The 27075-nt window shown below is 38.3% G+C and overlaps 1 protein-coding gene across 7 annotated transcripts; it reads right to left on the bottom strand.

Moving 5' to 3' along the window:
* Positions 1 to 2752: 2752 nt before the first annotated feature.
* On the bottom strand, positions 2753 to 26623 carry LOC131304216 (piezo-type mechanosensitive ion channel homolog). Of its 7 annotated transcripts, XM_058331368.1 has the most exons (21): positions 25749 to 26623; positions 25175 to 25255; positions 21268 to 21427; positions 21005 to 21162; positions 20421 to 20577; positions 20091 to 20277; positions 18989 to 19104; positions 18575 to 18659; positions 14445 to 14660; positions 14182 to 14359; positions 13458 to 13586; positions 13154 to 13327; positions 12760 to 12993; positions 11041 to 12564; positions 7935 to 10441; positions 6999 to 7394; positions 6161 to 6319; positions 5020 to 5532; positions 4166 to 4304; positions 3926 to 4070; positions 2753 to 3243 (listed from the first exon to the last, which is right to left on the bottom strand). In XM_058331368.1, the coding sequence occupies exons 1-21, from the start codon at positions 25795 to 25797 to the stop codon at positions 3108 to 3110; spliced, it is 7443 nt and encodes a 2480-aa protein (XP_058187351.1). In that variant the 5' UTR covers positions 25798 to 26623; the 3' UTR covers positions 2753 to 3107. The 7 variants fall into 7 exon arrangements, with proteins under 7 accessions (XP_058187351.1, XP_058187359.1, XP_058187373.1 ...); XM_058331376.1 differs by lacking the exon at positions 25175 to 25255 and having other exon boundaries at positions 25749 to 26600; XM_058331390.1 differs by lacking the exons at positions 25175 to 25255; positions 25749 to 26623 and adding an exon at positions 25014 to 25063.
* Positions 26624 to 27075: the final 452 nt, after the last annotated feature.

Here is a 27075-nt window from a genome sequence, read left to right as displayed (position 1 = left end):
GTCGAATATCAAACTAAAACTCTGAATAACAAAATGTGTACTTGATTCTCGCTTAACCGGCATATAAAACTGTACCAAATCTGTTGGTTTCAGCTCATTGTCCACCTAGAAAGAAGATGCCTCTGCGAACACCTCTATGCGGAATTCTCTGAATGTGTTAATCGAATGGGCCAATCTCGCCCCTTATTGGCAGTAAGAATCAGTACAGCTAAGATTCATTTGATTCAAAGGCTGACAATCCAATCTCCCCAAGAAATTAGAGTGCCCATGTTCTTTACATATATTACAAAGCCGCCATCAAATCACTTTTGCCCTAGCCAGCCATCGATTTGCACGTTCCAAAACATTTATGTGCTTTCAAATTTTGAAACCCACTGCACCATTTCATCTCTCTCTCTCTCTCTCTCTCTCTCTCTCTCTCTCTCTCTCTCTCTCTCTCTCTCTCTCTCTCTCTCATGCCAAAGGAAACGTTGCTCCCCCCTCCAAGAACTAGACTTTCGTCCCCGTTGACTTCCAACCCCCTCCTCCGCAGCCTGTCGAGGCTTCATCGCACCACCATGCCGCCTCCAACCTGAATACATTGAGGTTTGACAAAAAAAAGGCACATACATATATTCGGCACTTCAAATCTAGAGAAAAAAAGTTCTTCTCAATGTTTATTCCATTTAGAAAAGGGCTTCCCTATTTGGCATCGAGCTATAAATTGGGGGTGGGTTTGATTTGGTTCTTTTCCAACTAATAGCTGGCATCGAGTTAAAGAAGGGGAATGATCTTGGGTGTGATTTGTATGATTTGGGGTGATTGTGGAGTATAACCTACTCGGAAAATATTAGGGCAGTACGAAATAGGGCATTATTTGCTAATTACACACTTTGAATCGATTTAGTGTTTGAGCTACTAGTTAGCAATTGCTGTAGGCACAGACAATTTTCAGCAGGGGTGCGTAGTGCCGTAGACACGTGCAAGCATTAGAGCATGGGTTATCAACATAGATATTATATATAATTATCATAATCTAAACATTGGTACAAAAATTTATCGATTCTCCACTTAATTTACCAGATAAATTAAACTGATATTACATAGTCAGCAAACTATCAAGTCAGTCGTTTGTTAGAATAATAATATCATACAGATTTTAAACATAATAACATAAGGGTCTTCTTCTACCTAAATAATATTAAATAGAATGTCGGACCTAAAAATAATATCAAAATGGCCAATCTGGTAGAAATGCACAGTGAACTATGTTTTCGTTCGGGCTCATTTCAAGCCCTAATAACTAGTCAAAACTACTCTATTAGACTTGGGAGAATGGGAGGAGAAGAGTTATCTACCTTCGGTTTCGGGTTTAGAGTGATTTTTCGGAAGATTTCGGTAATGGCCGAGGTTGACGATGATAATGGTGGGGGACCTCCGGGATGGCTTTGAACTGGTTTAGGGGTGGATTGGAGATGCTGGAGGATGGAAGGAATGAATGAAAGCTTAAATTCGGATTGGGGTGGAATTCAGGATACAAGTGTGTGTGTGTAAAATTTCGTGGGTGGTTGAGGTGTGTATGGAGCATTGGAGTGTATATGTATATACTAAAAGGGAGGGAATATTGGAGTATTATTTGAGTGGGGGAGAGGAGTTAATGGTGGGGTGGGGTGTTGGCTAACATGGGGGGCATTGGGAGATGGGGTGGAATTAAAGGTGTATAGGGAGGTGATATTTTTGGGGCGTTATAGAGGCAGGGCAAGCCGTTGTATTTATACGCACCTTTATGTGCCCTGTTATGCAATTCTTGACCCCGGTAGAATGTGCTCGAGTATTTTAAAATATTTTCAAATCTTCTAGAGAATTCTCGGCCAATCTAGAATCATTTAGAACCCTCTAGTGGTGTAGAATGTGCTCGAGTATTCTAAAATATTTTCAAATCTTCTAGAGAATTCTCAGCCAATCTAGAATCATTTAGAACCCTCTAGTGGTTATGTGGTGGTCAAATATTTTCAAATCTTCACGAGAATTACTCCGCCAATCTAGAATCATTTAGAACCCTCTAGTGGTTATGCGGTGGTAGTTGTGGTGAAATGATGGTGGTGGTAGTGCACAAGATTGTCAAATCGCAAATTGAATTGACCATTTGTCGAATTGTGAATCGAATCGAATCGGGAATTGCAACAATGTGGTCCAAATTTCAAAAATACATTAGAAAATGTATATGCGCATCTACATGATAAAAATACATCATAAAATTGAAAAATTTAAGCTTGAATAAATATTGAAGTTTGTTTTCTATTACGAATTGATGATCAAATGGTTTAAGACTCTAATAGACAAGACACTTGTATGTAATAGGAAAATATACAATTGATATGTGCATATATTGCAGTTAAAGATTCATTATAAATGTGGAAGCTTAGCCTTAGCAGCATATGATCTTATATTCTTGCTTTTCTATAAGAAAAAGAAAAATTAAGGCAAAACCGAAAAAATGGTTTCCTATTAGTCAAATGCAACAATTGTGATAAATCTCGATTCACCTATAGATTAGTATCATTTTGGCGTGAATCGTATGATTCACCACTGATTTTATAAACCTTGAATAACCTATAAATTTGTATCGTTCTTGTTAACTACGATGATGGATTTTGATGTCAGAAAGTGGATGGCTGTATAAGCACCGCAAAAAAAGTGGATGGCTGTGAATAATTCAAAACAACCTTTTTCTCACTTCCATTCGAGTGTACCTTGCAAGGGGGCATAAAAATTCTCAGAACTGGAAAACTGCTTCATTGAACTATAATCATTTATCTCTATATGAATCCAGGTATCCCAATTCGGCCCGTGCCAGCTGAAAATTATACATACATTCAAGAGTGTAACAGTCGACGCAATCCAGAACAAATAAGATACATCTTTATCCTCAACATCCTCACTTACCAAACAAACTAAAAGGTTAGAAACGAATCGTGCTGACAATTTGTTGACACTTTCAAAGACCATTTTTGGAGCAAAGTCGACACAGTATCAGTCAGTATCAGCTCGTATTCTATTCACACTAACTGGATGCTGCTGTTAGTTATCGATCCTAACAAGTGAGGCCGATTTTGAGTTTGCAGAATCTAGTCGATTTTGGTATACTCAAGCAACATGTGTGGTGACCTGTAGATTTTTATGAGTGTCCAGTAGAGGACCTCCTCAATTCCGAGCTCACCCTCTGCTCTTGCAGCATATATATCCTCGCAAATGGCAATTAACCTTCACAAAAACCAGCAAATGTAAAATATTTTCATCTGAATTTAGGTTGTGACATTAATAAAAACTGGAAACAATACGAGCATAGCCAGGGATACAGTAGTAATGCAGAGATACAGTACGAATAGGATAGTGTCTTCCTCTAGACTCTAAACTAATTTGTCAATGTTATACCTTAGCAAATCAAAAAAAAAAAAGAAAAAAAAAGATACACGAATCTTTGCCAGAGGAGAGAGATGTTCATAAATTCATTATTTCAGGTACTTTCTGGCTGTAACAATGCTACTTACACAACAATCCAAACACAACAACTTACACAACCTCTCACATACATGTGGGGCCTACAGATAGTAGTGCGTGTGGAGCCCACATGTATGTGAGAGGTTGTGTTTGGTGTTGTGTGAGTATCATTTTTGTTCTGGCTAATATAAGAATGTTGTCCATGATATACATGGAAAGAGCAACAAGGCATGTTTCTTAACTCTAGGGTCTGTGTTCTGTAAGAAAAGGAACTTTCCCTTCTGTCTCAACCAGGCAAACTGAGCAAGTTGTTTCCAACAAATTTCATTCGTCTCTGACCTTAGAAATTAATAGACGATAATTTCATTTACCAATTTTTCATGATAATAGATTATTGATGCTGAAAATACTAAGAGTGAACAAGACCAGAGACAAATCCTATTACCTGTCACAAGAAGGAAGGTTCTCATATGGGATTCTCATCCTTAGGTCAGAGCACTGAAGTCTGATAAACCGACCTACTGCAAGTACAAAAGTAATGTAGAGGCCCCAGATGCTGAATTTGCTTAGAGTGTCCCCGAGAAGACCCTCTGAAATGATTAGAATGACAAGTAATTATTCATTAGAGAACTACCACGTTGCCAAAGTCTCAACACTTGCGCAAAAAGCTTTAATGAAAACCTACGAGGCGTTTCCTCGGATACAATGACGGCCATTGGCCCTGCCAAGCCTCCACATCCATTTACATCCAGTGAACTGATATCATGGAAGGACCACCACTCGGGACTTCCACGATGTATAATGAGATCTGCAACCACAGTTTCCTGCAAAAAGTAAGAGGTTTTCAAATTTGTGATTGGTAATGGTCTAAACAAAAAAACTCCCTGTCCCTTGTAACTAGTCCTCCATTCTTTCTGGATACTAGACCTTTTCAAAGAAAAATTAAATAAATTTTCACAACAAACTGTGATAAATGATTAAAAGTAGCTTTCAAAGTGCGATTAAGGGGCATAACGGAAGTCCACTCAAGCTTTCTAAGGAGACATTTAACGCTTTTCCCCTTAACAATTAGAAGCCCCCAAAGAGACTAACAAAAAGGGACGAAGGAAGTATCTATGCTCTCATTACAAGGGGGACACTACCCAACTTATGGCTTTTAAATATTTATCCGCATTTTCGTTGGACAATATTCCTTTTATACTTTATGACAATATATTGTTGCACAGTTTCAGATTGAAACAAAGCTTAAAGGTTGTTACGATCGTAAAACCACAGTTTATTTGTCTTAATTTTACTAAGCAGAACCCAACAACTGTCCTGGATTTTACTAAGCAGAACCCAACAACTGTCCTGGCATTTTGTCTAACAATAAAAAAAGAAAAAAAATTAACGCAACACAGTCATGCACAGGGTTTTCTTTCTTTTGCTTTTTTTATTTTTTTTATTGCTATTACATTTTTTTTTTTTGGTGTGTGGTTGTGTGGGGGTGGGTGGGGGCTATTTTTATTTATGTCATGGAAAGCTACTGAACTAATATACCTCTGTTTCAAAAGGTCTGACATCACCAGAACCAGTAACCCGAAAGTATCTTGCATAAGAATTATTTATCCTGAAGCTGTTGGAAGAGCCGTTGAGAACTTGTACAACTTCAGAGGGGTCTGGAAGAAATAAAGGATCAACAGTATTTTCATATTTCACGAGTTCCTTGCCTTTTGGTCTGTCTCTTGATAGTGCCCAAGTGAAAATGATATCCATTCTCGTGTCCATATTATCAATAGAGAGGATAAATCTGTTAAGTACCACATCAGGGACAAGCCACGAAGTACTAGCATCGGGTTGGCAACATATTAATTGGATATCGCTCTTGTCATATAGTGCCAGATAACCATGCGGATCAAGGTTAGCAACTTTGTTGAGCGTGTCCCATGAAATTTTTTCACATAATGTTGTCTGGAACAAGGTCAACCTTCCACCTGCTGTCTTAATATCAAGCTGAACACTGGCATCCTTGATGGGGTTAGCAATGTTAGTAGGGTTACCACTGCTGTACATCTGCATAAAGTAAAAGCATTGTAAGCACAACTATGCCAATTGATTGTCTGTGTAAAGAGTGCTTAAGCAGGTACTGCGAAAGCATTTCCAAAGGTGAAAGCAATGCTTGAGATTTTTCACAGATGATGCTTGTTAGACACATGCTCAAACACAGGTCACAAAGTGAACTTATCGGCCTGAGCCAGATAGGCTTCAAGCATATTTATCATACAATCCACTATCAGGCTAGACCAAAGGAAGAAAAAATCTCAGACATACATATTTGGCTCATGCACAAGAATTTAGGGCCAGTAGTTTATCATTGACTTCTCTAGACAGTCTGGATCCACCATAACTGCCTTTTATCCATAGAAATGTGTACTTCCTCCTTTAGTGTCTAGTGACAGTATTCAAATATGAGATCGAATAAGCTTTCCAATGGATAAAGCACACCTAGATCTATGAAAGTGCTGCTAAGAAACTGACACCTAGAGAGGAACTTTGGAAGATCATAAAGGATTACTTTGTATTTGAGTGGGTAGACTTCTCTTGTGTACTTCCTTTATAAATAGGTGGTGTCCCCTTTGGTGATTCTCAACTAGCAAAAACATATAGAATAGATAGAATCAGCTTATCCCACACTTCTTACCAGCATAGGAGCCCAGATGATGCAGATCAATACGAAGAACAAACATATTCCACTGCAGAATTTAGTCATTTTCGACTGCTTCTCTCCTTGTTTGTGTCTGGCTCTGTTCAAGATTGCGTCACATTTCACAAGGTACAAACTTGCATTTATGTCTTCCAACTAAAGAGACAGCGAAATATCAGTTCAACAAATAAGCATTCAAACTTTTATGCTACAACAAATAAGCAAATAGCTCAATACCAAGTATTTCCTACACAATGTTGCAAGCTTAGCAGATTAGCAAGATTCGGATGTAAATGTTACATGGGTGTTTACCAATGATAGAAAAGTCTTTCCAGATAAGGTTTCTGTATTTTATTCAAAAAATCATGGTGTATTACTCTAAATCTAATGCTAATACTTTCCCCTCAATTTTTCTTTATGAGAAGTATTTTTGCCTGTCATGTACATACGCTTCATAACGTGGATTCAGAAAATTGAACCAGAATCCTCTTTCCCTTTTTATTTCTTTACTGTTTCCTTAAGCATCTCAGCAATACATCCAAAACTACCTTGGTGACGCAACAGAAAACAGAAACCGACACACTCAGAAGAAAATAAAGTACAGCGCGACACAGATAGATTTGACGACAATCACACTCTCTTAGGCAAAGGCACGACCTCCTCTGCATTATAAGATCCATTTCCCCATACATTTGTTCAATTTACTTTTTCACCTTCACAACTGTAGCAGAAGTTCTGAAAATAGTATCTGTTTACTTGATTGTTCCGTAATTGAATCAGAATAGGTTGGGGGTTTTGGCCCCAATGGTAGGAGCAAACAGTGACAAGAACTCACCTTCAGCCAGTCATACATAGTCAAACTTGTGGTTGTGCATGACCAATCAAGTACACATCGCAATTCATAAAGGAATGGAAGAGCGCGATACAGACGGTACCCTAAATAATTAACTCTTGAAACTTCACTGGTCAAGAACTGCCGATAGAGAGTGCTTTTATGAGGAACCCCGTATTTGATCTGTATGGCTTGCAGTGCCAGAGAAACTGATTTTGTCAAATATATAGCACGGAGCGCTAATCCACCGGCTTGTCGATGTGAAGGTTGCATATTCCAAGCATACTCCGTTACAGAATAGGTAAAGATGATAAGGTTGAAAAGATAAAAGATGACTTTTCCTGTGGCAAATGAGCAGAGGTAGATAATGCGATCGAGCACAATCAAGAAGAAGATAACCTGCATGAATAAAGCATTACGCTGGTCAGGAAACCAGCAACCATGTATTATCCTAGCCTCAGAATGTCTTGTGTTTAATTAAAGGTAATATAAACAACAAAAACTTCAGCTATTTGATAGTGAGTCCAACAATGCATCGCAAAGAGTGGTGTAGGTGTATATAACATGACTAGCCTTTTTTATGTAGAGACAAATGTAGCAACAAGACAAGCAAGTTCAATCCCAGAACTAGCAAGAGGACAGAGTTTGTCTGGATGATCACCATATAAAAGTGAAGTCCAGTTAAGCGCTTTTTAATGCTGCAACTCTAAGCATGTACTTTTTTGCCTACATAGAGTTGTTTAGATGCCAATCTTCATCCCTGTAACAGGAAAACTACGCTAGCAATTTCTGCCTCAAAACTAGCAGATCTTAACAGGAATTGTCATGACGATCACCTTAGAAAACTTAGTCCAGTCAAGTGGTTAAATAATGAACAGGGATCATGTCTCAAAGGCTCAAAGCTATTATGCTGAAAGAAAGGAGAATATAGAGACTAACCATCAAAACAAATACAAACTCCTTAGGAAATTGATCTTCAAGCTGGTAAACTTCAAGGAATTCACTTTTGTTTTCTATGACGGATTGGTAGAAAATGGCAACCAGAAAGAAAACAACCAAATCTGCCCCAAATATGTAGGCATATAGATCCAGTTCTCTTTTACCCCCTCCAATTACAGAGACTATAGGATATGGGAAACCAACTTCTTCAACCATACCTGCACGTTGTGCATGAAGAATCTCCTTTGCCACATCAGCTGCTGGAGTTAGCGACTTATACCATTCAACTGGTTTACATTCTTCTAATGGGGATGCATAAACCACCTCAAACACAGCCAAGGCGACATTTGAGCTTTCGGTACTTCTTTCAATGCTTTGAACATGAACCCTGCTAGAAGAATGACAAACATTAGGATCTTTTTCTTTGCATCTCTCGTCATGAACAATTCTAAGGATTTGATTTACTGCAGACTCAATCCTCTCCGGTTGAATCCCATCCTCTGGCCATAGATGGACATCCAAAGACAACTGGACAAAGTAAGGAGGAGATTCTGCTCCTTGCGTTAGTGATCTCCAGTAGACAGAGAAGCTACTAACTATCACTTTTGCCAAATTTCCCACCAGTTCGAGCAGCTTCCATGCCCTCTCACTCCAGTTAGTACCCAAAAGAGCCTCTTGCTGGAAGTGAACTCTCCTCCTACCAAAATCATATTCCATTGTGGAAATCCATTCACCATCTTTTGCAGTTATAGAGCTCTGTAAGAGTGTAAACAAGTACACTAGAAACAGAGGCAACGTGTTGATAACAAATGATGTTGTGATCTTATTGCGAGGAAAGCCCAACTCATTAAGAAGGATTGACTGGATTTCCGCCCCACAATGTTGGATGATAACTTGGTACAGATACTGAAGCAAGATATACAACTCTGTGTAGATTAACATAATAACCCAGAAGATGTAACTCGGACCTGTATTTACGCATAAAGCATACAAGAACAAAGCCGCAAGATATGCCATTGAAAGCAAACTGAAATTCCATAGGAAGACAAGAACAAAGGAACAATAACACACTACATCATTGTTGGAGCGCATTTGGGACCATATATGATGGAAGATCCTCCCAATTTGCAGACTTGCGGCATCAGACATGGATCTGCTCTTGTCTGACTGAAGAGAAGAAGAACGATCCAATGACTGCCTCCTTTCTTGATTTCCTTTGTCATCATGTACCCCATCCTCTCCCAAAGAGTGTTCATTTGTATCTGATTCATCCTCCGCAATGTTCAAAAAACTCACAAGATTAGTGACCGCCTGATTTCCGTAAGACTGAACTTGGGAAACACCATCACCTAGGAGCTGTACTGCAGAAATTATAGGATTGTCCTTCGCATGGCCTTTACGCTTAATTTCAATTTCAGGATTAATTGACCCAATATCAGCAGTATCCTCTTCAAGCTCAATGATTTCACAATGAGGTGATTCCACTAAATGGTTTCTAGACTCCACTGTCCCTGGACTCTCTGTTTTCACACTCTTGGGAGATTCATGCAGTTCTAATGGAAATACCATATCTGCATCTTTATTCAGCTCCTCTTTTGTCAGTATATCTTCCTTTTTTCCACGGGTCTGTTCATCTCTACTAAAATAAAGAGAAATACTGCCCCTCCTTCTTAGCCCTTCACTATTTGGAGAAGTGTCACCCCAAGTAGCAGTGGAGTTTATGCCATTAAGCTGGATTTGAAGGTTGAGCATCTCAGATTTCATCTTTTCCACTTGTAAGTTGCGTTGGCATTTCTTTTCCTCAGATTCACGAATATGCTGTAACTGTGCCTTCTTCCATGCAGCTTGCTTCTCTTGTTCTCGTACAATGGCACCAATTTGCTCTGCCTCCAGGTATCGGAACACATAATCAAACTCCCGGGAAGCAAACATGTATGATTGCAATGACACAAGCACAAAGATAATTATCTCAACAATAGCAGATCTGGAAGTAATCCTAAAACCGTAGTCATATTTGTAAAATCCAATCACCTCATAGATATAGTCAATCGTGCCACATTTTTCATCATTGAAACCCCCCAGAAAGGGAGATTGATAAGCAAGCGAAAGAACAATGACAACAAAGTTATAAACTCGGAGGAACTTGAATATGTTGTTCTTCTTCTTTAGTATTTGGAGTCTTATACGGAAGAAAACTAGAGCAAAAGCAAGATAACCAAGGTGCAGAATGTCATACTCAAGGGTCCCCGTAACCAAAATCAGAGCAAGCACAAGATCCAATAGATGACAGTAACAGTAGAGCCTCAAGTAGTCGAGAGAAGTCCACATGCTTTTTGTCTCAAAAGAAAGATCTCTCCAAACAAATGCATTCTTCTGTTGAGACTTTACTTGGCGGTATGTAAATGACAGCGAGAATCCAGAAATATGATCAGCACGAAGTTTGAAACATGCAAGCATGAAGACTACAAAATAGCTAATAAGCACTCGAGGATCATCAACAGTAAGTCCTACAATAAGAAGAGTACATCAGCCTTCATGCGAGCAGTAAAAAATCTCTTCAGCGGGAAAAGAAGTAAAAAAAACAGCAATTGATCAATTTTGGGTCTGTTTCACACACAGAGACCCGCCTCGACCAGGTAACACTACTTCAGTTAGGATTTTTTTTTTAGTTATTCAGTTCCCCTTAAAGCTTACTTCTGTGTCCCTGATTATTACGTGAATTTTATTGGCCCCTCGTGTTTTTGTCCACACTTTGTTCTATTCCGTGTGTTTGAACTGTCTTTAAGTCTCTCTCCATTTGCAGGACCTTTATACACAGCTAGGCCCAGAAAGCTTAAACTTTTGGTGCGCTCTAAGTGAAACAAATATTGACTTCTCTCCAGCTTCTTGAACTACATATTCAATACTATCATCTCTTGATGCAAGTATCAGTGAATGACTAAGGTTCTGAAAAGCATATGGCCTAGCATTACGTTTAACTGCTATTGCTCTATATACGAAGAACAAAATTAACTTCATGAAGTTCCTAAGCAATACAATTTTGAAAGGCAACAGAGTAGATGCTATCAATCAAAACGAAACATTGACATTTATTTGAGAGTCCTACCCAGCCAACAGTTTGTGCAGTAATTGAAGTATAGGATTGAGCTTTTCCAACAATCATGGCAACACACATTAGGCTCATTTGGGGAATCCTGCTCCAATTGCACAACAGTCTTCCAGAGAGCAAAGTATTCAAGAATAAGAATGGATGCAAACAAGAAGACGAATAACGGCCAGAATTTACGTATTATACGCCGGTCCAAAAGAATGCAAGCAAATAGTGATGCAATATACACCATAGAAGCAACATTCAACAAAGCAAAACTGGCAAGGAGCAACGCAATCATGTTTATCTCCAGGCCAAAGAGGTTGAAGGTATTCTCCATCCAATACTTCAAATATATTTTCAAGGTAGCCACCTGTGTTTCAAATCTCTCCTTCTTCAAGGCATGAATCCGCTTCTTATTCCACTTGTGGCTCTCCATAGAGCTACCCCATATATTCCCAAAGGAATATTTCCTTGTGTTGCTATCATGGGAGACACCTGCGTCAGAGGAACCAGAATTGAAAGATGGCCATGAATTGCTAGTCGCCCCCCTTCTGTTTGCAGATAATGCACTAGAATCTGGTAGGATGCCTGCTTCCCCATTAGAAATGGAAACTACTGGCAAGGTATCTTCTTCGGCAATGAACAAGGGGCAAGGTTCTTCCCAAGTTTCGGAATTTCGAACAGTACTTGGGACCTTCTCCAACCAATGGAAGACATTGTATTGAAGAGTGCATGCAGCAATCACCAGAACTTTCCCCCTCAAGCCTGCTTCTAGACCCCAAAACCCAAGCTCAAACACCCGGAAACCCAGAAGAAGGGAGACATAATAGTGTTTCTGGTCAGGAAACATCTTAGCCTGTTTACCAAACATCTGAAACAGATATTCAGTGACCACAAGAAATCCAGTGAAGATCAAGAATGATTTGGATGGAAACCGAGAAACTTTGGGTAAATTCGAACAGATAACGATGCCAAGAAGATAAATGAACCCAAATGCACTAATCGGAGATAAAGCCGCATAGAATAAAGCAACAAACAAAATCTTTTGACTGTGCCAAATCAGAAGTCGCTTGATAAACCCAATTACACCATATTGCAGTGGATCAGGGTAATCCATACTAGTATACCTGCTTTGCCTCCTCTCATAACTATAAAGTTGCATCACTATCATGATTGCCAGAGATTCCCAGACATTTTCCCACAATGAAGCTTCTGTATCATAACCCAAGTCTGAAAGATTAATCTTCCCAGACAGCCACTTCTCAAAGCTGGGAAATATACTCAAGATATAGATGAAGATAAAAACCACAATTGCATATGCTTTCAGCGGACACCATAGGCGTCGTTTTGTCTTCTCAACCAGTTGTCTTCCGGTGATCCAGAATAGGAGAAGGAAAATGTATCCAAACGATACATAATTTGGTCTCACAAGATATACCGTAACAAGGATAGTCAAAAAAGCAATGTAGGTCCCAAATGACCTATAAACGGACAAAAATTTCTGCCCTATAGCACTGAGATATGAAGCTATCTTTCTCTCTGGAAAGAAGAATAAACAAAAAATTAGTACAAAAAAAAAAAAAAAATTCATCATATGAATGAAAAGGATAGACAGTGGAAGTAGGGCAGCAGCTTTCACTAGGAAATTCTAAGGATGTTTTCTGGCGATCGGAGTTAGACAAAAAACTAAAAAGTCATCCCACAATACTCCGTGAAGCTTGGAGTATGACATACCATAAGAACTGTCGCTATGACTGTCTCTAATTGCTGGTGAGGCATAAACTGACAAAAGAACTGATTTATTCAGGCCAGCTTTCAGGATGCCAAATCCAACCGGAAGGAAAGGGGCATGCTCTACTATTGCTGAGAATGAAAATAGCATTTCAGAACCATGGTTATGAACTGCACATAAGCATGCAAGCAAAGCCATTTCCAAGAAGTCCCAGGAACTATCACGTTCAAGGAGACCTACATCAAATTAGAAGAATTCTGTTACTCGAGTATCGCAACAGATAGAAGAAAAAACAGAAACAAAAAAAAAGAAGAAGTGAAAAGCACTGTATATGATTGAAAATATGAAATCCAAACAATCAAAAAGTATATGCAGGGCAGTGACACACAGGCGTACCTAACTGAGTAATAATTTCCATGCTCAAAGAGCCTTCTCTCTCTAAGAAATCCAAGACAAGATTAAGCTGAAGGATGTACAATATTGCAAAATGAGCTTCACAAAGAAGAACCAGGGATTGGCGTATCTTCTTGCTGATGTTGTGGCTCAAAAGGTATACCAAAAAGAATATAACTGAAGCACAGATCAGGTATTAGCACCAATTAGTGAATTACCGTGGAATCACATGCTATCATAAACTTGCCACAAACTAATATTTTGGCTTGATTACAAAGTCTATCAATAAATTGACAAACAAACATACTATATACAGCATGGATGAATCCAGGTTTCATTGCAATGAGGAAAATCAGCACCAGCTCAATAGCTCGGCAGCATTTGCGCAGACCCCAAGCGATTGTGGCCACAATCAGTACCCTGGCCTCTTCCTTTACTGCAATTAAAAGGGAACGGTAAAAAACAATTACGTGGATGGAATCATGGAAGTATGATAACAATGTACATATGCCGAAAAGCATAAACAAAGAGAAATTCCCAGCAAACCATGCCATTGCTGTTCATAGCAAAATAGAGTAAGATCAAATGGAAGAAATTACAGTTTTTGCAATCATAACAATAAACTACTCATAGCTATTACCTTGACACCAAACAAGATTTCAAGAGTCCTTGAGTGCTTGAGCACTGGATCAATGGTAGACTGGATAGCTGACTAGTTTCGCTACAAATAATATGATAATATAACTTGGCACCACAAAATAGCTTCAGAATGGTACTTCCGAGGAAAAAAAAACATGTCTATGTGATACAATATAGCATGTAGAAAGCGAATGCAAAACTGGGACTTTGTAGCCTTATGTGTAAGTAGGTGTGAGACCTGTATGAATCAACTAAACTACCAGGAAAAAGAGCACATGTAACCTTAAAAATATAGAGGGCAATGAATTCATGGTCAGAATTAATCTGCCGCCCAAAAAGTGAACATAAACTTAGGGTGAATTATGAGAACTTAGAACATCGTGTCCAACTACCTTCAACAGCACAGTTGTTGTTTGAAGATCGTCCATCCTCATCAGACAGGTAGAGAAAAACAGAGTTGCTCACAAGATTACCCAGAGCTACCAGAATTCCAAGACAAAACTGTGCAAGTAAGAAAAATCCAGGAATGGGATAATGCCACAGCCCAACCAGCTCCCATATCTCCATATTCTGAAGATATTCAAAGTAGAATTGTCAATTATCTAGTCTTGTCAGAATATAACCTGGTAGACTTTATACCCAAATGGAGGAATACCTTCCCAACTTTCCAGTTCAGAAATGCAAATGCCACATTGAAGATATATGTGCTAACAGCCCACAACAGAATGAAAACAAGCAGCAGCCCATTTAACCGGTGCAACCGAAACAAGGATGGGAAGGCAAACACAACGTAGCCGACATATGCAAGTAATCCAAATGCACAAATGCTTGTAAAATGGAAACTCCAGAAGGAAAGAGCAACCAAAGAGACCTGTCAAGTTCATCAATCAAAGCTTTAGCTTCAAGCCAAATACAATGTATAGAGTCTGATGATAATAGCAGTTGCAATTAGGTATTCTGCTATAACAGGTCAGCATCGAACCTCAACTATCTAAATGCTAATGTAATTTATGCAGGAAAACAAGCTTCCAAGATCATACATCTAATATTGGCCACAATTGGAACGAAAGTGGGACTGGAATTGTTAAGAAATGGTAAACTTCGAAATAAGAATAATACACTTCTCCACTGCTACAACATAGAACTGGTTATAAAATAGACATGAACATGATTATGGAATATGCAAAAACAATGTCTAACTATTGACTACAAAAAACGAGAGAAATATAACTCAAAGCTAGGAATGGCAGAGTTGTAACTTACAAATACTCTAGACCTACCTCATTAACTCACTTTCAAATGGGGGTAGGATTAATCTACAATGATAATTAGAGAAGAATACCACTACGGTACTAAGGTTATACTTAAGATTCTAACTGCATCTCACAACCCCAGTGAGCATGAAGCCCAACATGATCATTTCTCTTCCAAGTCCTCTTCCTCGATATATTTCTTTGTTCGTGGGGTAAGTCCTCTTCATATTCTTATTTCATAAAGTCTGTCTAATCAATCATGGGTGACACCCATTCAAGGCATACCCTAGACTATATGGTGTTGTAGAATGTTGATATGTGTGCAGTGAACATGAGAAGTAAATAGGAAATGCACTGTCCCCTTAGTATCCGTAATTGCAAAATTCCCTCAAAAATCATTGAACTTTTTCTAGCTATGCCAGAAATACACACACACACACAAATGTTCAAGTCCACACCGTCCACACCTCTCATTTCCTGATCAAATTTTAATGATATGAACCGTTCAATATGTGCAGAACGTGATTTTAAGGGTACCCGTGAGAAATCAGCAAAAAAATGACCGGAAAGGGCTTGATTTGAGCAGTTTTTATTGAACCGTTCAATGAAAAACTGTTCGGATGAAGCCCTTCCAGTCATTTTTTTTGCTGATTTCTTCGCGGGTACCCTTAAAATCACGTTCTGATCACATTGAGTGGCTCGGATCATTGAAATTCAATAGGAAATCGGAGGTCCGGACTGTGTGCGGTTTCGGGAACCCTTAAAAAATCCTCTAAAAAAAACCCCCAAATCTTAATCTCATAGTTCCCAATCAAATTTTGATGATCCGAGCCGCTCAATGTGTTCAGAACGTGATTTTAAGGATGTCCGCAAGAAATTAGCAAAAAAAATAACCGGAAAGGGCTTGATTTGAACAGTTTTTCATTGAACCGTTCAATAAAGTTCAATAAAGTTCAATAAAAAACTGTTCGGATGAAGCCCTTTCCGGTAATTTTTTTTTGCTGATTTCTCACGAGTACCCTTAAAATCACGTTCTGATTACATTGAGCGAGTCGAGCGACTTGGATCATCAAAATTTGATCGGAAATTTGGGGGTTTTTTTTAGAGGTTATATATATATATATACACATGAGAAGAAACAAAAGCGGTACCTAGGGTGACCAAAACTTAATGAATATCATATCTAACCTGTATGTTATTAAACATGTACTCCCGCCCCTACCAAGCATAGTGGCCCTTAGGCTCCCTACTAAACATATCTATGCAAATTGGAACTTCAATCGCTGTGATTGGTTCGGAATTTTGAATTGAAAATTTTGTGTTAAAATGTAAAAATATGTGATTGGATGAGTTATTTCAAAAATATGTGAGACCTCCTTACTGAGACTGACAGAAAAGGAAAAAAGAAAAACTGATGGATAAAAGGCAAGTTGGACAAAAGTAAAAAGAAAAACTGATGGATAAAAGGCAAGTTGGACAAAAGTCTCCCGTTCCTCTCTCTCTCTTCAATTACTCCCTCTCCCCAGAACTAGTATTGCTATGTGCACCGACCTGAGTGTAGAGAATTCGTACCGATCGGCGGCGCCGGGCCTTCTCCGGCCACCGGACGGCCGATCCGAGCCGTCAAAAAATTCTATAAAAAAAAACCGAGTGGGCTTGCGTGAGAATCAATGCCATCCGAGGTGTGTAGTGTGCTTGATCCGAACACCCGTTTTTCGTGTATATACACATATATACATATATATATGAAATATGGGTATTCCGATCAAGCACCTTATACACCTCAAATGTCATTGATTCTTGAATAAGCCCACTCGGTTTTTTTTTTTTAAATTTTTTGGACGGCTCGAATCGGCCGTCCGATGCCAGAGAAGACCCGGCGGTACACATATCATTTTCGACCACGACTCATCTCTCTCTCTCTCTCTCGAAAATTCTTCCCAAACCTGCAATAGTCAGATTTTAAAGTCAAAAGGCAGTCAAAAACAACTTTTTGAAACAAAAACTCCAAATGGGCTTCCGAACACAGTGAATGTCTCTCAACTGTCAATTTCCACCTCTCCGTCATTACTACAAGGTAACAACCTTAACTTATACTCCTAACATACTTTATCATCTAGTAGAGATTTAATTCAAAGCCAAGTTATGCACATTGGAACATCTTTCGGATATGACTACTAGTCTACTTACACACACACACACACAGAGACAGAAATTCGGGCTAATATAAGAGCATCCGCAATGGGAATAATCAAAATCAATAACCAAAATCTGCCACGTCAGCATTTGATTATCCATTTAGTTCATAATCAAACTTAACAACCTTTACCTCCACATTGGTTATTTTTGCATCCCTATAAAAAAAACCTCATAGTACGCAATGCATCTATGTCCAATTGCAAACAAGTTCCAATCACACACCCGACCACATCAAATTATTCGTCTCGATGAGACAATTCTAATGTGGGGTATTTTTTAGTTATTGAGTTATTGAGTTTGGTTATTGGGTTTGGTTATTGAGTTTTGGTTATTAGTAAAAGTTGTTAAGTTTGGTTATGGAATGAGTGGAATTTGGTTATTTGCTAAAAGACTTGTAACTTTGCTTATTACAATGTGAGGTATTTTTTTAGCATTGTTGTTAAGTTTGCTTATCCATACCAATTTGATTATTACAATGGGGATGCTCTAAGCCTGTTGGCTGTTAGAAATTAATTTGTCTCTTCTTCCATTTGCCTCAAACTTGTTGTCCGATTACCGTTCTCTTGTATATAACCAGTTATCACGCATATGGGTCACTGGTACTAGTCCTCCCTATGCCAAACCGCAACCTAAAGACCAATAAAATAGAAAAAACGCCTCACCTCGCTCATGAATCCCTCAGAATGGTAAACTGATCTCAGTACATACATCAACCAAAAAATTGAGAATTTTCCCAAGAGCCCTTGGTCCCCGTTTAATCAAATTCTTTGTATAAAATTGGCAGTACTTCACTCTTGTTCATGTTAGTTTGCTGCCAGAACATATTGTTATGCTTTTCTTGGCAGATGGAAAAACTTTCTACATGCTTGGCTGTTGAGGGTGAGAATAAAATGTTAGGTTGCTTGACATACATTTTTGGACCCAATCGCTAATAGCTTTGAATTTTGAGACATCGCTCCAAATATCTGTGTATTTGTACGTAATTAGCATTCTTCTTTTCTGTTTGCATTCAGCTTCTTTGTGTATTGAAACAATTTGCATTTCCACACGTAAGACAGGATTGATATGCATTGGTGGGCCTAATTCCTGTTAGCTTAAGCTTTTCGGAAAATTAGAGAGCTAACAACAGATTCTTGTGAACCCCAAAATGTAATGCCCTGCTGATTACCAGCAGTGAATTTCCACTGTGTTTACATTAGCCGTCTAAAATGACACCACTAATGGGTTATGTCAATTCCCAGTGTCATGATCTTCAGACATGACTCTAGCTTGATTAAAAAAAAAAACAGAGGAATTCCAAACTGATGACAATATGTAGTTTAGGAATATGTACCGGGAAACCATACGTGAAAAAATTGATGCTAAAGGTCCGAAAAACTGATCCCCTAAGCAAAACATTGGTGTGCCTCACACCAGACCTGCAAATCATCAAATCAATCAGCGAACTAGCAAGCAAGGCATGGAAACTGTATTAATCAAGTAGCTTCTAGATATTAAGCAGCATTCAACAACGTAAGATTTTTTGCTTCACAGATCCACATTGAAATGGACTTTGGCTTGGACAACACAGTTTAGACAAAATTCAACCAAAAGGTCATTAAGGATCTTGTACTAGAATAATCACAAAAATCAACCTCCAAAATTAATTAGAAAGAGTCACTTGCAACATTCTGCGTGAAATAAAGATCAATAAAAATAAAAATAAAACGAAAGAAAAACAGATGATAATATGTCCCAGGTCCATTACCTTGACTGACGAATGAAAAAAGAATGTCTTGACGGAAGAAGTTGCTCAGCCAAGTTGCCTTCTCTAATGGACATAATAAACTCCATTTCCTCCAAATCATGCTTAATGCAAGATAGCTGCATATAGTCGATAAATGCACAACATATTATTGAAAGGGCCAAATGCAATTTTCACAAGACCCAAGCAAGTAAAGAAAAAGCTTTCCATTGTTACGGTTTATTCCAGAATCAGTATCCTTAAACTAAGCAAAGAAAGTGTATGACATGGACACAAGAAAAACAATACTCATTAATTGCAGTTAACAGACCCATCTAAAAACAAAAACCCAGTGTAGAGTCAAATGCAAATTCAGGTTGTCAGTCCAAATAACCCACAGAAAAGAGTCCAAAAAAGAGAAGGAAAAAAGGAGGAAAAGAGTCCAATAAAGGCATCTTTATCAAAACTTCTCCATCAGATAAGAACTCACTCAATAACTTAACTCCACATCACATAAGAACTCTCTCAATAACCTAAAAATCATGCCTTATCAAAGCTGTTCCCACAAAATGGAAAATCTGAATAATACAAGTCAAGCAAAAAATGTAAAATCTCAAGAAACCCAATAAAGGCGTCTTTATCAAAACTTCTCCATCAGATAAGAACTCCCTCGATAACTTAACTCCACATCACATAAGAACTCTCTCAATAACCGAAAAATCATGCCTTATCAAAGCTGTTCCCACAAAATGGAAAATCTGAATAATACAAGTCAAGCAAAAAATGTAAAATCTCAAGAAACCTGATATGTTATTCTTCTTGTACCACCGCAACATGAAAAGTTACTTCATGTAGTTATTCAGTAAAAAAAGTGGAGAAGCATAAATTGCATGCTTCACAGAATGGTTAGAAGTAAAGCTACATTTGAACTGAACGAACCCAAGTTTTATGAAAGAAGATTGCTTCAGAATTTGTCTACAACTGGAAAGCAATGACATAGTAATATGGATCTTCTAATCGAAATTTCACCAAAGCAAATCCAGAATGGCACTTAAGTACGAATAAAAAGAAGTTAAACCCGAGTAGATGCAGAAAACTAACGTTGAAAAAGAAATGGCCTGCATACCATAAAGTAAAACACTATCAGAGAAAGACCAGAACAAATTTCCGGCCACTCAGATTTATTAGATACTTTGTACAGACCAACAAATTCAGCAATCCATTGTGATATTTCTGGGAGACTTATAGGGAGCTGATACACGTAAAGCAGGCAAATGTTGAAGCCTGCATAAAGCCAAAGGGTCCTCCACCACCTTCAAAATCATCGAGCCAAACATAATAAGCTCACTAAAGAGTATAGCAGCAGACAAGACTAAATTAAATGAGAAAGACGAAAGGAAAAAAGAAAGAACCGTCAATCACTTGAAGCAAAGAATAAGAATCACAAAACAATTACCTGAAAAGGCCAAGAAAATTGCTTGTCAAAGACCAATCCACAAGACCAACACAGCTACAAACAAAAAAGGGCAGAGAAACCCAAGAGGGGTTGCTAATTCCCACGACAAGTTGAATGGCAGGGGACAGCAAGCAAGAAGCAACCCTAAGATGAGAACCTTCCACAAGGCAAAGCAGACAAAGAACTTGATTAACGAGATGCAATTTTAACAAGAATGCCTTCCGTTCAACAGTATTTAATGGCAATTACCCCTTCCCCTCCCCCCAACACCCACCCAAATTAAGGAGAAGGAGGGAAATGCCCTTTTGGAAACAAGGGGACTTCACATCATTAAATAACACATGCCCCATCAGGTAGATATTATGTACAATTTTACCCCTCCATTGGAATCCCCTGAATTCCACACGACTCTGCCTTTCTCAAGGTTAGAGAACACATAATCAAGATACTCAAATGCTCAACAATTTTACAAATTGATAAGTTAAGTAATTTCATCATGGCACAAAAATGTGTACAAAGAAAGGAGTAGAAACAAGTAAGGGAAACAGATGTGCGAGTTAAGCCACTATTGAGAGGTCAAGTACCTATTTGTTCGGCAAATGATGAGAGATGTTCCCAAGATGAAGCTTGACATGGGATCAGACCAAAATTGTCCCCACGGATTTCAACAGAAGCAACAAAAGCCACTAATAGTTGTATGACCAAGAAATAAATTACTACGGGAAACCTCCAAGAATCGAACCTGCTTAAGCATACACCACAAAGGTGCCAAATGGTTGTAAGAACTACAATTGGTGGCAAGATATAACAAAATAAAGAACCAAATACAACTCAAAATGAGCCTTACTTCATCAGTCCAATTAGCTTTGCCAACCAAGCATCTGCTATACTCCACTTCCCATCCTCCAGAGCACATAAAATAAGAAATACTACTTGTGCAATTATAACAAGTAGAGAAAATATGAAAATACACCACAACAAGAGATATCTTCCTCGAAAACGAAAACCTACAGAAAAATAATGACACATTAGTACCATGAAGATGGAAATAACTAAATATTCATTTCATTCATGTCAAAGAGGGGGAAGCATTATAAAGAAAGCACCCACAAACACTTTTGCAAAACAATACTACCTCCAAGTTCCACCTTCGCTGAGGAAATGTCTCTAATTTGGGAATAGATTTGACTTGCTTTTGGAACAAGGAATTCAAATGGGTGATATGTGATCTCTTTTTTTTGGTCCTTTGCTTGTTTAAAGTTGAACTAGTATTGGGACACAAGTATAGCGTAAATCTTCCTCTCTCCTTATTTTTTATAATGTTTTCTATTGATGGTATGTTGGTTGTTAATCAAAAACCAAACAGCAACAAAAAAAAAAAAACACATCGAAAACCCAGATTGCATCAAAAATGCACCATCTTCACAAAAGTATTCTCTCTGACCCAAACATTGATTTCCTAATGTTGCTCTTGATAAGCTAACTTCCACTAAACTTTTCATTGCCTGTTACTGATAATAGAACTTCCTCAAACATATATAATTAAACTATGGGCAATTCACGTTTTCAAAGTTCCAACTGCATAAAACAGCACAAGCAAAATGAACTAGGGGAAACAAGGAATCACCTCTATGCAACAGCACAAATCCGAAAACATCCAGATGCATTATGTCCTAAATTCCTATTGGCTAATGAGAAAGCCTCACTGAATGATTAGCATCACGTCATAAGTAAAATCTCATCAATGCCCCCAAACTAATGCAGACTAACTACCAAAATGAAAAGCAAAGTGTTCTGCGAGTATCAACTTATTTCAGTCAAATCAGGCACTCTTATATCTTATGTCCTAAATTCCTATTGGCTAATGAGAAAGCCTCACTGAATGATTAGCATCACGTCATAAGTAAAATCTCATCAATGCCCCCAAACTAATGCAGACTAACTACCAAAATGAAAAGCAAAGTGTTCTGCGAGTATCAACTTATTTCAGTCAAATCAGGCACTCTTATATCTTGTTTGTAGTGAGAAAACCTGCCGTATATTTATTGAACATAATTCTTTTATCTTTTTCCCTCTCAGAAACTACAATATATATATATATATATATATATATATATATATATATATATATATATATATAAATTGGTGAACAAGTGATGGGAAACCTATGATGCATGGACACCGATACCGACACGGAGACACGGGAATTCTAAAAAAATAAGGACACGGACACAGTGGGAGACACGCCACGTGTATAAATAAATAAATAATTTTAGTTTGACACCCAGAATTTTTTTTTTAAATTACAGTTTGGCCCCCCAAAATTACAATTTGGCCCCTGTCGTGTCCCATCAGTGTCCCAGCCGTGTCCCCGTAAAAATTTAAATTAAATTACAGGACACACCACGTGGCGTGTCCCATACGTGTCCCCGCCGTGTCCCGACACTGCGATACTTCGACCTCTAGAGGTGTCGGTGCTTCATAGTGGGAAACTAAAACATCCTATGAGCATCTAAAGGCATTAGATTGCTTACAAGGATAGGAATGGAGTTTCCAAGCGGTAAGAAAATTATATGCTTTCTTATTTCCTTTTCAGCATCAGAAGGGTTTTTTCAACTCCTATGCTTTTAGTAAGAAGCTAAACTGGCTCGGAATATGAGGAGCAAAGTCCAAATGTACCTTCCTTGAAGCTTGTAATATCCCTGAATAGGACCTAACATGCAATGCATACCCACAACCAATTTCTATGGTGGAAGTGTTAGATTTCTTGGAGGGTTCCAACCTAAAACTAATTGGCAATAGGTGGAGTAGCCTCTAGAATTTATTAACCAAGCTTGGATGGCTTAGATGAGCGATGTGGGACAAGTCTAACACTCCCCCTCACGTGCAGCCCGGATGCACATGGAGATGACAGACCAAGAGACCAAGAGCTGACTGACTGACTCGGGCGACAGAGACTTTCCCACGAGAGGTGAGAGTGAGACCACCCAAGACCTAGCTCTGATATCATGTTAGATTTCTTGGAGGGTTCCAACCTAAAACCAATTGGCAATAGGTGGAGTAGCCTCTAGAATTTATTAATTAAGCTTGAGTGGCTTAGATGAGTGATGTGGGACAAGTCTAACAGGAAGCAGTTCATTGATGGAAAATGGCACTGATGGAAAATGGCAGACAAACAGCATATTTATGCAAAAACTCTCATCAGAAGTCAGAATTGAAGGGTATGGTTTTGATGGCTTTTCATATTTCTATAATAGACATGGGTGAGATGTTACAATAATACATAGATGAGATGCCTAAGTCTCTGTTGTGGGTTGGAATCAGGAATAAACTCCTTCTATTACGGAAGGAAGTTCCGCTCTGATTTATTTGTAGGAGATAAGAAACCATAAATATTCACATCATTTCGTTTGTTTGCAGCAGTAGTCCTTGCCACTGTCAGTTGTGTGATGGATGGGGCCTTGCATCACAGATAGGTGCCAATAATTTGATTCTGATAAACATCGTTTGACTGGATGAGTACTTGAAAACATAATTTAGTTTCAACAAAGCTCTTAACTTGCTTTCGGTATTGTTTTCAGAATCTTTTTTCATTTCAGAAACATCAAGAAGACAAGTTCTGGAGAAGTTTTCTGAAAGCATCCCATCTTGAGGGAACTAAATTCCTTCTTTTTAGCAGGCACAGAAACAGGCTCATGGTATTGACAAGACAACAAACCTCTGCAATAGTTAGCTTCCATTTAATTTGGTTCCTTAAAAAACCATTGAAGAGGAAAGGAGTAAATCTTGCAATAGTTTTCTTTTAGTCCTATGAATAAGCCTCGCCGAGGGATTAGAATCACCGATCACATTAGAAGTAAATCTCTTTGATTTCCCCAAAATAACGCAGAGTAACTACCTAAAGAAATAATGAAAAGCAAAGTGGTTTGTGAGTATGAACTGATTACAGTCAAATCAGGCACATTTTTTTCTGTATTGTAGTTTCTAGTGAAAATGCCTGCCGCATCTTGCCATGTATTGAACACGATTTCACTTTCTTTTTCCAGCTCAAAAACTACAACATTATCAGAATTAGTGAACAAGTGAAGGAAAATTGAAAAGTTGTTGCTGCGTCTAAATTCATCAGACTGCTGTGAAAGCAAAGTGGTCTGTGAGTACCAACTGATTACAGTCAAATCAGGCACATTTTTTTCTGTATTGTAGTTTCTAGAGAAAACGCCTGCCGCATCTTGCCATGTATTGAACATGATTTCACTATCTTTTTCCAGCTCAGAAATTACAATATTATCAGAATTAGTGAACAAGTGAAGGAAAATTGAAAAGTCGTTGCTCCGTCTAAATTCATCAGACTGCGATGAAAGCCCTTCCTACTACAGGAATACAACAATCATGTAGAAAGTCACGAAAGTGGACATAGGACCACCGTACAACAATGACTGCCTAACCAAACACAATCACAAAGTCTGAAGATAAGATAAATGTACCTATGATAAAGAGGAAGATGACAGTCACTTGTCCAAAAGATCTAAAAAATGCAGGTTCTAGAATAAGGGAAATTTATAACAAGCATATCCTGAAAATAAAAAAATGTACATGTTGTCTGGTCAATTAATAGTGTCTGTCCATCGTCACAAGAAGATGGTCTTTGGACACATAACCAGTAAAGAAAACATCAAACAAGCAGAAGTTAAATACCACATAAGCTAGGAAAGACAACAGACGGTTAATGCAACTTATCAGTGAAAGATGGAAACCTCTTTTTGGAGCAGTGAACCGAACGAGGAGAAAAGCTAGCAAATCAACTAGAGAGATTAAACTCCAATTCAGCAAAGCAGCTGCAACAGGGGAGAAGTTAAAGAAATCATCATCTCAGTTACAAATCATCCGTACTCATGTCTCTATGTACGCATATGAAATATTCAGTAAGGTATGCAGCTGCAGCTCGGATATTTAGAATTCATCTGGATGCAAGATATATATTCAAAAACTGCAGTATGGTTATAAAACTAACAGAACTTAAGTTGAAGGAAAAATCCTCACTTGGCCACTTTACCTACAATGTTCAAACTGCATGACAAGAAGCAGGTGACATTATTGAGTATGTGCCTAACAGTTACCTATTTGCACCACTTCAATAGAGAAAAAGATTCAATACTAAAAGTACTAATGCCTAGACTCATAGAAATAACATTCTACATGCTACAGAAACCCAGTAAAAATACCAAAATTCCACAAGGTAGCACAAACTTCTGCCATCAACCGATATCGTATCACTCCGACCAACCAATACAGTAAAAGCAATATAGAATCACGTTATTGACAGTATACCTGCCAAAAGCAGCACGGGCAGCACAAAGCCGCCAAGAAAAGTACCCATAATCAGCTCCTCCTTGTCACCAGATCAATCCAATCTCTTCACCCCTTCTTGAATCCCAAGAATCCATTGGGAATCCATTAATGGGTTTCCAATTTTGGGGGGAGAAATCAAAAACCCATATCACGGAAAAAAAAAAGTCCTCGAACAACAAAATCACTCGGATATTACAACAAAAGATCGCAAGAAATCAAGCTCCCTTTTTTCCCCAGTTCTTTTCTCCCAACTCTTGATAATGAACCAATGACGATTGGTGTAAAGCAGTAGAAGGTCGAAGAACAAGAATTTTGTCCCAAGAAGGATAAGAAAGAAAGAAAGAACTGTGTGAGGGCTGGAATAATGGGTAGGGTAAAAAATTAAGGTGGAGAAAATGGGGTTCTTTCCCTTGTTTGGTTCCAGATAGAAAATGGGAGGAAAGTAAGGGAGAAAAAACTCTCTTGTTTGGATACAGCAGAAAAATGAAAAGAAAAATATCTGACTTAAATCTGCCACTGCCTTCCTCTTCTAATCTAAATTCAATTAACAGTTGCTGTCATCAATGAAACCTAGTGAGCACTTACAAGAGGGGAAAAAGTGCAAATCTAGGGCTTCGATGTTCCAACTCTCCACTACGTTTACAACCGGACGCCTCTGATTCTTCTCCGGTCTGTCGACGAGGGCCGGATGGAGAGATAGAGATAGAAGGGTACCTGCTACTTGCTTGATTCTGAGAAGGATTCCCTTCTGATGAAGAGAGAGACAGTGGGAGGGGCGTCGGTACTCATATTATTTTCGTTTTTTCCTTTCTTCCCATAATCAGGAACCAAACGATCTAGAGGAAAAAAATTAATTTTCATTTTTTTTTTTTCTCTCTCTCGCCTTTTTTTAATAGGCTCCGTTCAGTTGCCAGAAAAGTACATGAAAGAATGGGAAAATCAACTTTTTCATAATTTTTGTAGTGTTCAGTTGGCAGGAAAGTAGTAGAAAACACGTTTTTAAGTTTTCCTGCAGGAATTACTTTCCTGCAAAAGTGATCCTGCAAAAAACACAGGATTTTGCGTCGCGGGAAAAGGAAAATGAGTGAACACTTACAAAATTTTCCCGAAAGTTTTTTTTTCCTGACAAATGAACAACTAAACCTTAATTATTCTTGCAAAATTCTTTTGTCAAATGAACACTCATAGGAAAATAATTTTCTTTTTCTTTTACTTCACTTTACTTGACTTTTCCTGAGAATAATTTTCCTGTACAACATTCCTGGCGACAGTAGAGTAAATTTCACTTCAAGTAGAGGGTAATATT

This window comes from Rhododendron vialii, chromosome 1a (genome assembly GCF_030253575.1).
Source record: "Rhododendron vialii isolate Sample 1 chromosome 1a, ASM3025357v1".
Lineage (NCBI taxonomy): Eukaryota > Viridiplantae > Streptophyta > Magnoliopsida > Ericales > Ericaceae > Rhododendron > Rhododendron vialii.
Note: the sequence above shows the minus strand (reverse complement) of the source record. Positions and strands in the feature narration are given on the sequence as shown.